The sequence below is a fragment of the Hyaena hyaena genome, unplaced genomic scaffold (genome assembly GCF_003009895.1).
Source record: "Hyaena hyaena isolate Hyena2069 unplaced genomic scaffold, ASM300989v1 scaffold_206, whole genome shotgun sequence".
In the NCBI taxonomy this organism is placed as follows: domain Eukaryota; kingdom Metazoa; phylum Chordata; class Mammalia; order Carnivora; family Hyaenidae; genus Hyaena; species Hyaena hyaena.
The window spans coordinates 530970-543048 of NW_024080840.1; the positions used below are offsets into that span (position 1 = coordinate 530970).

The 12079-nt window shown below is 43.7% G+C and overlaps 1 protein-coding gene across 2 annotated transcripts in view; it reads right to left on the reverse strand.

The window, feature by feature from the left end:
* Window positions 1-1303: 1303 nt before the first annotated feature.
* Window positions 1304-12079, reverse strand: part of PRUNE2 (prune homolog 2 with BCH domain) — a 254834-nt gene continuing 244058 nt past the window's right edge. The window contains exons 19-20 of one of the 2 annotated variants that reach the window (XM_039242178.1): window positions 9107-9154; window positions 1304-4642 (exon numbers count right to left, since the gene is read on the reverse strand). In XM_039242178.1, coding sequence (XP_039098109.1) covers window positions 4612-4642; window positions 9107-9154 — 79 coding nt within the window. In that variant the 3' untranslated portion in view covers window positions 1304-4611. The remainder of the gene's footprint in view (window positions 4643-9106; window positions 9155-12079) is intronic. The other variant, XM_039242177.1, reaches the window with a different exon arrangement.

A 12079-nucleotide genomic window follows, 5' to 3' on the forward strand; every position in this document is an offset into this window, starting at 1 on the left:
CTAATGAGTGTGCGAAGTCCTTACACATGCATGGATTTTGCAAAATAGGTAGCCCTGGTGTATGCATGTATAGGTTTAGACGTTATATAAATGACACGAAGTTTTATTGAGTTTTTCTTCCTTTTCCACTCTACTTATAAGTGATGCTCTTATGAATATGTAGTTTGTTGTTGTTGTTTTAAGATTTTCTTTTTAAGGGGTGCTTGGGTGGCTCAGTTGGTTAAGCATCTGACTTAGGCTCAGGTCATGATCTTGAGGTGCTTGAGTCCGGGTCCGGCGTCGGGCTTTGTGCTGACAGCTCAGAGCCTGGAGCCTGCTACAGATTCTGTCTCTCTCTTTCTCTCTGCACCTCCCCTGCTCTCTCTCTCTCTCAAAAATAAACATTAAAAAACAAAAGATGATCTTTTTAAGCAATCTCTACACCCAACTTGGGGCTTGAATTCACAACCCCAAGGTCAAGAGTCACACGTTCTACTGACTAAGCCAGCCAGGCTCCCGTAGTTGGTTACTTCTAACAGCTGTATAATTTGCCACCAGGTGTATCTAACACATTCTACCCATTCTCTCCCCTAGTTCTGGATTCCTAGCCTGCCTCCAGTTCCCACCACCATAGTTAGAGAAAGGTGGGAGAATGCATGTAACATTTTACCTTGCGGTATGATGCCCTTCGTTTGACCATAATCACTTCTCAGTCTTCTCCTGTCCTTCTTACCTTTATTGGGTAGAAGACAATATCCGCCAGGACTCATTCCTAAATCATGAGAATGTGCAGGGTCTCACTTTCTGTAGAACAGCTTCTCATCTGAATACTCCCACCACTTTCCGAGAGGTGCGGGCACAGATTTGTTTATTAGATTCTCTCTCTCTCTTAAGTACAGTGATTAATTCCCAAGTCTGGTTTTGCCTGAAGGCTGTAGAAGTGGGAAGGTGGTGGTGGTGGTGGTGGGGGGGGGAGAACCCCAAACTAAAAAGAAAATGCCATTAATGTATTTTGATGTTAAAAGAAATAAATGCTGCCAAAAGCAAAGAGCAGAGAAAGAAGTTGACAAAAATCAAGTAATCGTGAAACACGGAGATGTGTCCAATGTGAGACACTGCTTCCCCAAAGGCTAAACAACACATTTTGAAAGCTTAGGTCACTGAGACATGGAAGGCAAAAATGAAAAGGGAATAAATACATTTGGGTGACCAGAAAGCCAAAATTAGTGCCAAGTGCCGAGCTACTCTGAGAGCCATAGAACTCTTTTGCACAAGTGAAGCTAGAGAAAGATTCTCGATGAACAGAGAAAAGAAAGTCCATAACTTGTGGAATCAATTTTTATTTCTGAATTATACAGAGAGGCTATATAGATATTTTTATATGGTGTTGTTACATATCTTTATATTATTAATCCACGCTATTTAGGGAGAAATCAGTTATTTACCAAAGTCTAATAGACACTTTATTCTGAGCAATCCAATACATGGTAGAAAAACTTTCAAATATAGAAAAGATTAATTGTGCACATCTAAATGTTTCTAAGGGAGCAAACTACTGAGGCATTGTGATTAGATGAGTTGCAAATGTAGTACCGTAACCAGATACTTAAAATGAGATCTTGATAACACAAAAGCTTAGTGTAGTGACTTCCTCACACATATCGGAGTGTGGCTTAGAAGGTAACTCCATAACACACTGTATGGCTTCAGTAAGGCCCTCAGGATTTTTTCCACACCCAGCTATTGATTGCCCTCCAGCAAACTTTCTCACTCTGACAGAAACTTCAGTGCAGATTTATGTTCTCTTTCCTAATCAAGGAACTAGGCAAAGAGCAGGGCCACTTTGGGAAAACAATACTTTTGCCCCGTGACCCTTCAGTTCTCTTAACTACGATCCTACAGGAAAAGTGTAAAACAGTTCCCAGAAGTCAGAACCAAAGCGAGAATGCTCAGAATGCAGAAGCTAGAAGGCTACTGATGTGAATGTTTACATCTGTCTACCTATCTGCTTAGGGAGGATTTTTTTTTTTCCTCAGGATTCCTCTAGAATTCTATTTACTTAGATTCAATTTACACGGTGGCTTTTCTCTAGCACGTGCAATTAAATGGTCTTTTTAAGATAATAAAACAGCAGATGCCTATCAGAATGGTTATGTAGCCCATAGAACAGCCCAAGTGAAAATGAGACTGGAAAGATGCTCATAATTTCCATGTAGGAAGATGAAGCTTCAAACAGAATACCGCCTGAGTAGGTTTCCATGAACAGGCTAGACAAGTTCGAGGGAAACGTGAATGGTGAAATTCTTGCCGTGTCTGGTTGGATAGAACAAGAGTCCTCTATCAGCAGTAGGTCCTCAGGCTTGCACACTGAACACAACACTGCTTTCTTCATTCCTTCCTGCGGCTAGGGGGGCCCATGTAATTGGTCTCCCAAAATGGGACCACGGCTGAGCAAAAGGGAGCATTGTTAATAACCGTGCCAGAGCGACGGCGGTCAATGGGTGACCCAACCGAATATTAGGTCACTGGTCTTATGTCAGCAGTAAGCTCAGGGAGAGGCATAATTTGGGCTTCCAAAAGTGGAGCTGGCCTGAGAGAGAGGGTGTGTTCTAGGGTTTTTCTATCGGGCAGGACAGAGGTTAGGAGGGAGGTGGCCCAAAAGAACACAGTTGGACAAGACGCTCAGCCGAAAGGGACACAGAGGGGGATCTCAGTTAACCATGGCTTGCGGAGGAAAGAGAGCTGACCTGCGTGTATGAGAACACGTCTGGAAGGTGGGTGGGAGACAGACATGAAGCGAATGAGGTCAGTAAAGTTCGGTCACCTGTACAATGATGTCTACATCTAAGTGTTTCGGAGCTCCTGATATCCAGGGCTCAAAGCACCCCAGACAGCCCTCCTGGATGTAGTTATCACCCTAAGCCTGTGGTGGAAGGCCAGGCTCCACTCTACTTTTATCGTTGCTCGCGTATCAGTAACAGGTAATAGCGGAGAAGAACAATAGTTCCCAGAGTAAGTTCATAGTTCAGGACCTTGGCAACACCTGTCAAAAGCCCAAAGCCGTCTAGCAGGCCTCACTATGGGTCAGTAAACATGCTGTAAGCCAGGCTTTGTGGCTAGGACTCCCCATCTTCTTCAGCAGCCCATTTCTTTTACGGACTCTGGAGGCCAACGTATTCTTTTTAAAGAATAAATTAGCTTGCAGGCTTATTTATATATTCTGCTGAAGAAACAAATATCCAGATCCAAACTGGAGGGGAGGGGGTTAAGACTAGGTGTGCAGGAGCAGTCAGGGCCCAGCAAACTTTCTCTACAAAGATAGTAAATATTTTAGGCTGTGAACGCCACACGGTGCGTTACTGGTTTCAACCCTGCCGCTGTAGGGCTGAAGTAGCCACGGAGAGTTTGTAAACAGATTTGTGTGGCCATGTTTCAACAAAACACTTAATGGATCCCAAAATGTGAATAATTTTCATGTGTCAAGAAATATTTTTTAAAAAGCTTTTCTCCCCCAGCCCAACGGGAAAGCCATTCTTCGCAAGCAGGCCGGGTGAAAACAGGTGGCGTGCGAAGTTTGGCCTTAGCTTTGCCAATCCTTCTTCTGGAGGCCCACAGATTCGAGATCTCGTTGGCATCTGAAAGGGTGCACGAAGGTTCCGCAGGGGGATTTTGCAGATGACAGTACATACTCATACTTAAGTTAAATATGATGACTTAAAGCGAGGTGATTAAAGCGATCAGATTAAAGGGATTTAAAGCCGATTACTTTTTGAGAGAGAAAGTTAGACAAATGAACATTACCAAGTAATGAAGTTTGGGGTGGGCCACCTTACACTGGAGTCCTAGGCACTTAAAATGTAACATCTTGAACCAAGTTTACAGCATGAGGCGCAGAGAGCTACCAAAAAAAAAATGGCGACACTGTTCCTTCCGTCTCTCAGCATGGCGGTCTTCAACATTCATTGGAGAAAGAATGGTTTTTAAAAAGACCAGTTCACGGACAACATGGTACCCAGTTTGATAACTAAAATACAACTGAGGTGAATTAGAAAGCCTGGCTTCCCTTTGAGACGATTCACAGAGACATGAACCAAGTGGGCACTCGGCTGATGGTGGCTTCATACTGTGTCTACTTTACAGCTCTGCTAAGCAAGTTTAGGGTTGGAAAGGCAGAGTTACAAAAAGGTAACTTGCCTAGGGAGAGTCGAGCACTCAGTGTCTAAACCTAAAATGATCACCAAGGAGAAATCCAGCTCATCTATGGAAACAAATCCACTTGTGAGGAACAGCGGACGGAAGGGATCTTATGGGTGAACAGCAGTCTAAGAGATACGAGCTACCACTGTACCAGGGGCTAACACAATATTGAGATGGAAGGTCCTATGTTCTGGCTAAGGTTCAACTGAAATCTTTGAGGCACATAATTGGCAAAATAGGAAAATACACACGATTTCATAAAATACGTTAAGAGTAAACAAATTCCCGTACTGTGTTTCCCCTTAGAAATTTAGAATGGCACCAGGTAGTGCAAAGTGGAAAAGAGTACCATCAGCCCTGTCTCTTTCAGGTAGATATGTTTCAGCAGAATCATGAAGCAGAAGAACATTCTTTTCTTCCAGCCGGGGGGGCCAACTAGGGCTTTCCTTTTAGCTTCAGGTCAATACTTAGGGGAAAAAAAAAAAAAGAAAGAAAGAAAGAGAACAGTGAGAAACAAGAGAAATTGAATAGGAACCATTTAGTGGTGGCTGGAACTGGCATGTGTTTTGCTTCCCACCACCCCCCCCCCCCAGGACTTATTGAAATCATGCAAGTTTCTTAAGCTAGTAAAACCCAACCCTCCCTCATTGTCAAGGTTTTCTCTAAAATGTCGATTTTTTTTTTTTTTTACAAAACGGTTTCTGGAAGCATTTTACGCCTCTTGAAACGAGCTAGGGAGGCAAAAGATGAGTGTGAGGGCTCTTTTCTGAAGTCGATTAAGGAAGATTGTTACATTTTGGGAGTAAGAGGACTGCCTGTTTCTAGTCAATGACCTTTCCGTGGGGCAAATACATGATCTGCCTGAAACAAGCAACATCTGATAAATGCCACATACAAGTCAACAATGAAATAGGAAAAAAACCTCTCTCCTCCCCCCAAAAGGAACCAATGGTTTCCAGAGCCAAAGAATTTGCATGACAGGCCTCAGTTTACCTGAATGAGATGGTTTCTTACATCTGAAGAAAAGGTTGTTTTTAAGGTCTAGTGGGTTCCCAACTACCTAGAAAATCATTCCTAAACCTCCTTGGGCCACTTGTTTCTCTCTTCCACCTTGTAGTGAACCCATTGCAACTTTCTGGCACCCACCAGGCAACACAGCTCCAGTCTGCAGGCTCAGAAGAGGAATCTCAGCCACGAGCAAAGGAAAACGCCGTTTGAAAAAGGCCATTTGGGAATGGGTGTCACTTAGACCTGCCGGCCCGGCCCTGCCCTCTGCACGCCGCACAGGTGGCTTCGGCTTGCTGGTGGGATGTGTCCAGCTTGGGGGGGGGGGGGGGGGGGGGGAAATCCTTCTAGTGGCTTTGCAAATAGAGCCACTGGTAACCCTCGTGCTTGCCTATCTCATTTAGGGGGTAAAACAGCTTTCCTTTGACGGGCCCTCCGTTCTACTGCTTATTAGCTTCGGATTTGGCCGACTCCCCTGTCTTCCAGAATGTTCCATTTCTGAATCTGTAAAATAGATCAATCCTGTCTCTCTGGAGGCAGATGAATGGATGGCTCGAGGCTAAGGAGGAAGTCTCAAGTGTTTTCAGTTGTAAGTAGTATTAGGAGTGGTAACTTTAGTAGTCGTGGCAAAATAGAAGTAGCTCAGGATCTTTTTTAAATGAGCCCTGATAAAAATCTGAAAAAACACAAAAAACCTTACACTAAGATGCCCATTCTGAAACACCTCATTTTCATATTGACTTTTTAAAGAAAAGATTTTATTTATTTTTATTTAAAAAGTTTTTTAAGGGGCGCCTAGGTGGCTTAGTCGGTTAAGCGTCCGACTTTCGCTTGGGTCATGATCTTGCGGTTCGTGGGGTCGAGCCCCACGTCGGGCTCTGTGCTGACTGCCAGCTCAGAGCCTGAGGCCTGTTTCAGAGTCTGTGACTCCCTCTCTCTCTGACCCTCCCCTGCTCACGCTGTCTCTCTCTCTCCTAGAAATAAATAAAAATTTTAAAAAAAGTTTTTTAAATGTTTATTTTTGAGAAAGAGAGACAGAGGGTGAGCAGAGGAAGGGCAGAAGAGAGAGGGAGACACAGAATCCAAAGCAGGCTCCAGGCTCTGAGCTGTCAGCACAGAGCCCGACCCAAGGCTCAAACTCACAAGATCATGACCTGAGCTGAAGTCGGACGCTTAACTGACTGAGCCACCTAGGTACCCCTAAAGATTTTATTTTTAAGTAATCTCTACACCCAATGGGGGGCTTGAACTCGTGATCCCGAGATCCAGAGTTCCATACCTCACCAACTGAACCAGCCAAGCACCCCCATACTGACTTTTTGGTAAACTTTCTAAGGCTTAATTTTTCCCTTCCACTTTCAGTAAACAAAAAGCTGAAACATGGAAACCTACTGATGTCGTTTATGGAAGAAGAGATAGTCAAAAGTGGAGGACTTTTAAGTAAATAAAGGAAACCACACTGAAGATTAATTTTTGAGACAGCGGTTATCTTGTGGGGCCAGTGAAATTATCAACAGTGCTACTAATTTAAGTCTCCCCAAGTACATACCACCTCCCCTGAATCAGATCCACTTTTTATGTAAAAATATTTTAAAAGCATACGCAAGTCTTAGGATATGAATGAATAAATCCCAATTTGGAAGTGAAGGAAACAAGCACCCGGGGATACTTTTGAAAACAGTATGCTTTTTGGAAAACAAACAAACAAACAAACTTAGTTTTAATCAGAATTGAAATACGAAAAGGATTCTTCCTGACCTTTGGGCATATGGGCTTAGTTTCCTATAACTAGCTTTCCAGTGAGGAATCTTCTGGTAATTTTACTCTAGGCCATTTTGACTTCTCACATGTGTTAGACGAAGTTCCTTAGAAAGTACCTGACAATATTGTTTAATGATGAATAAAAACTCTTGTGTTTTATATAAGAAGAGGGGGGCGGGGTGCAGGAGGCATAACTGTCCCTTCTTATTCTAAAGAAAAGTAGAGGAGTGCATTTCATTTGATTCTTGGCTTGACTGAGCTCCTTGAAAACAGCCTTTTCTCCCCTTCTTCAGGTTCTCCATTCTATACTAGTTACAGAAGGTATAAAATGCTTCCAGGCAGGAACCAAACCAAACCAAACCAAAAACCCCAGGTAAATAAAGCCCCTGATTCTTATACTAACGAAAGCCAGAAATCCAGGCCTAGACGTGAGCATAAGAACTCCTTGGCACCCTTGCCCCTCAGCCTGGATCTCACCCTTTGCACGGAGATCATGTGCCTGGGAAAGACCGGGCTGAAGAAGACGGAGGCGAGGAGAAGAATATGTTCTAAAAAGTGGGGAGTAACATTAACCTGTGCAGTAGCCCTCCATCCCCCGTGCCCAGCCCTGGAATGAACACAAACAAGGAGCAGCGCCATCTTGTTTGCCGTCCCCTCTGTCCCCCTGTGCCCTCTCCCCACCCTAGCCAGCCCTTGGCACAAACAAGGAGCCAAACAGACAAGACAGGCAAAGGAGTGGGTAAGCCCGCAGACGTTGTAGCCATAGGCCACGGACAACTCCTCCCTGCTGCTCGTTAGCTGCAGGCCCAGGACTCTGCCATAGGGGGCGCTGTTTTGCTGAGAGAACACTTGCAGCAAGAATGAACCTGGCTTAAGGGACTCTCTGTCTTGACGAATTTTTGAGTGGCAATTTGCTTGAAGCAACGGTCTTCATCTCAAAGAGGCGGGGCAAGCGTAACCTTCTGAAAAATAGCTGTGTGATTTCAAAGGTCCCCTTACAGTGTTTGGTCTTTACTCTTTAGTGGGGACCTTCTCTCTGGGGTTTGTGTCCATAAATGTCTTTAAACTTTAAACTGTAACTGTAACCAAGTTGTAAACTGTCAACATGGCAGCTACAGAGCTATGGCGTTATGATGTCCCATCCTTGCTTTGGACCTTGAGGGAAACGAGGTCCAAAGAGAACGAAAGGTGACAATAGCTGACACATTTAGATCCGATCTCCGCCTCTCCTGGGTTCCTGGGAAGGCCAGTGTTAAGTTCTCCACAGCTCAGATCAGATGAGGAGCCCTTAACTGGATGGCCCGGTGTCCTCTGGGAACATGCTGGTGACCACACTTCATTCCCTGAAACTGCTTGGCCAATGGTCCACTCTGTTCTCTGAGGCAACTAATTTTATCCTTTTCTGGTCTAACCAAAGTTAGATCAGGGGCTGCACACCCATTCGAGAATTATGACCGCCCCTTTCTGCTTTCAAAACCACTGGCTTGCAACTATAGAATCAAATCCCAGCTGCGGAACATTTTTACCACTGTAAAATGTCAGGCTGGTCAGATCAATCTCTCTATGCCACTCTTTCCATATCTGTAAAATGTACCTCATGGGATTATTCTGAGGATAAAAATCAGATAATGTGCATGAGGCTTTCCCCATAGTGAACCCTTACTAGGTGTTCAATTTCTATTTGTCACAGGATGAGCCCAGATGGACGAGATCATTCCTAAAGTCCCATCCAGACTCCATTGCCTCTTGGAATTTTCAAAATAAGGCCATTTACTCCCCCATCCACCAAAACATGAAGTTCAAGTGGAAGTCCCAACTTTCACTAATTAAAATAGATGAAGTAACTTAGAAAGCAGAGTTGCGTTCCTACTGCCCAAATGCTTACATCTGACTCTAATATTCATTTCCTGCTCATTTTTGGATTGGAAAGTAGAATGCCAAGTAGGCTTCAGTTGTCCTTAAGGAATGTACTAGTGATCATGAAAGAGACAGGGTGAAGCCAGCACATTTCTCTTTAAGTTTGATTTGAGAAATAGAGAACATGAAAGCTGAACATCTAAACGGAGTTTACCCAGTCCTTGATGCATTTTTTTTTCCCCCTTCAGAGCCCAGCCATACAATACTACAAGTAACCACATAGCTGTTATTGATGGTGAATTCTTACTCCTTCTCCATAGAAGACATTTCTGGATCATTGTAAAGGCAGCTAGTTCTGAGTGCAACGGGAAAAAAATAGGAAGCAAGTAAACATTTTCTCCACTCTTGCCACTTTGTAAGCACAGCACTCTCCAATATTTTAAACTTGTGTGATGTTGTCTCGCTGCTAATAATGAACAAATCTACACCTGATTCTTTTACCACCGGTTTGAAAAAGTAGCAATCGCCCATGATTTAGAAATGTAAAAGGAGGGTTGGAAATTCCAAACAACTCCAGGGGTCTCTTCGGTCCTTGTTATTTCCTGGCTTTTCCATCTATCTTATTCAGAGATCATGATATTGCAAATTTTTATTTGTAACCCAAATCAGATACTTTATACACAGTGGCAGTCCCTCTTAAGCAGCCCCATTTTATGTGCACGTGAACACAGTTAACTTTTAGTTTGCACAAGAATGAGGATTTTCCTAGACACGAAGAGAAAAAAATGCCAATGTCAGCTTTCTTTGTTAGAGGGAAACACTGAGGTGCTTACTAGAATACAGCTGAGCTGTTCTGGTACCAGAAGTGAATCCTAACATTAACCTACACTGTGTCCAGAAAGAAAAAACGTGTAGCCATGTAAAATAACAAAATAATAGGTTTGTTCCACTGTATGAATGTGTTCATGCTTTCGGTGTGATATTAGCTTTTGATATTCCATATTGGCGAAATTCCTGTTAGAGAATTTCAAATGTGCTTTATATTAACTTGATTAATTTCAACTTTTACTTTCTCCCCTCTGGGGAGAAAACAATAAAATATGTTTTATTATTGGCAAACAGACTATTTAAAGAGATTCTACACTCTTTTTAAAGGAGAGTTCCTTTTGTAATGTAAATAATTTCACAAGTTAATATACCTGCTTGAACATGAGAGGTTTGGTTACTAACAGAGGCATTTTGTTGAGATGCCAGAAGGCTATCTCCCCAGGAAGGGCAGAGGGCTTCTTCCCTCCACTCCTCCGCCCTGCTCATTGGTGGTCAGGTATTTTAACTTTTTTTAATGTTTATTTATTTTTCAGAGAGAGAGAGAGAGAGAGAGAGAGATATGCAGAGGAAGGGCAGAGATAGAGGGAGACACAGAACCTTAAGCAGGATCCAGGCTCTGAGCTGTCAGCACAGAGCCCGACACAGGGCTTGAATTCACAAACTGTGAGATCATGACCCGAGCTAGAGTGGGAGGCTCAATCGACTGAGCCCCCGAGGCACCCCCGTGGTCAGGTATTTTCACAGAGGATTTTGGCAACTTATGTGAACAAGGCAGGGGTTGACGGTACGCCAGGAAAACCTAGCAAAGCTGGAGTGGAGTCAAGAAAAGGCATTCTTAGGGGAGCCTGGGTGGCTTAGTCGGTTAAGCGTCCGACTTTCGCTTAGGTCATGATCTCGCGGTTAGTGGGTTCGAGCCCAGAATCGGGCTCTGTGCTGACTGCCAGCTCAGAGCCTGGAGCCTGTTTCAGAGTCTGTGACTCCCTTTCTCTCTGACCCTCCCCTGCTCACGCTGTCTCTCTCTCTCCTAGAAATAAATAAAACATTAAAAATTAAAAAAAAAAGAAAAGGCATTCTTCTGAATCTAGCTTTCCTTTTTATTTTTTAAACTTTGCGTAATCCTGCCCACGAAAACAGCAATTTGCAAGCCACTGGATACTGTCACTCCAAAGGCAGCTGTTGGATTCTTGACCACCTTCAGAATAATAATGGCTCTCTATATCCAATGGGTCCTTTGAGAATATTTTCTTTCCTGTACAGATGCCAAGTTTTAAGGAAAACATAAGGCAGGCTGAAGAAAGTCAATGAAGAGGCGGTGTGTGAGTATGTGGGGAGAAGGTGAACGTTTGAAAAGAAAGCAAAGCAACAGATAGGTTCTGTTCCCTGACGAGGCAGAGGTTTGCCTTTGGTTAGAACTAGCCTGAAGCTTTCTAATAAAGGTCATGTGCAAAGTCAGGGTGTGTCTGTTAATAGAATGAACCTGGGTTATCTGGCTTCTAGAGCCCAACCACTGATCTGCAGTGATCGAGTTTTCTGGGCCCCAGATCATCTTACGCCATCTGTCCAAGGATTTGGGAGCCACTCCAGAGGCTGAAAGGTAGTTAAGGAGATGTAGTTAGTATGCGGAAATGGTAGGATTCAGAGGCATTTCAATCCTCTGTGGGGCCAACAGAGTGAAATTCTTCTTACTTTTTCGAATGTGCCAATATTTTTCAATTCCTCACAAGTGTGTAATGTCACCATCAAGAGAAGTAGGGTCAGCTGAAGGGGAATTCAGACAGGTAGATTACCCACTGAGTGTAGACTCCTATAACAAATCTAGTTCTTTCTATTCAGGCACTTATTTTAAGGTGGTGATTCTCAGAGCATGGTTCTGAGCTAGGCAGCATCGGAGTCCCTGGGACAGGTTAGAATTCCAGATTCTCAGGCCTGCTGACTCAAACTTGGGATGGGGGAGAGGGGAGTCCCAGGGTACCGTGTTTGAACCAGTGCACTGGTGATTCTGATGCACAGCAAAGCCTGAGAATCATCGCTCCACAGAGATCAACTTAATCTTACGCCCATTTGTCAATTTATGCAGAAATTTCCTGAGCATCTACTGTGTACTATACATGCAGGAGATCAAGACATCTCAGGACCACCTGAGGCCATTGAGCTAGCTAGGGAGAGCGTTTGTGGGTGTAGGGGAGAGAAGGGAAAGAATGATTAGAGAGAAAAAAAAAAGGAGTAAGACACACAATAAACCCCAAATGATAACAGTTTCGCTATGATAGCTAAACAGGAAGGGTAGAAATATGGATGGGGCAGGGGTGGGATAGTCTATTGAAAAAGGCCAGGTTTTAACCGTGATAATGAAAGAACGTGGCAATAGGACTCCATAATGGGCTTGGTCAGAAAGTCACGGATTTCCCTCCCCTCAATCTTTTGTCTTGCAAGCACCTCCTTAATTTCGTAA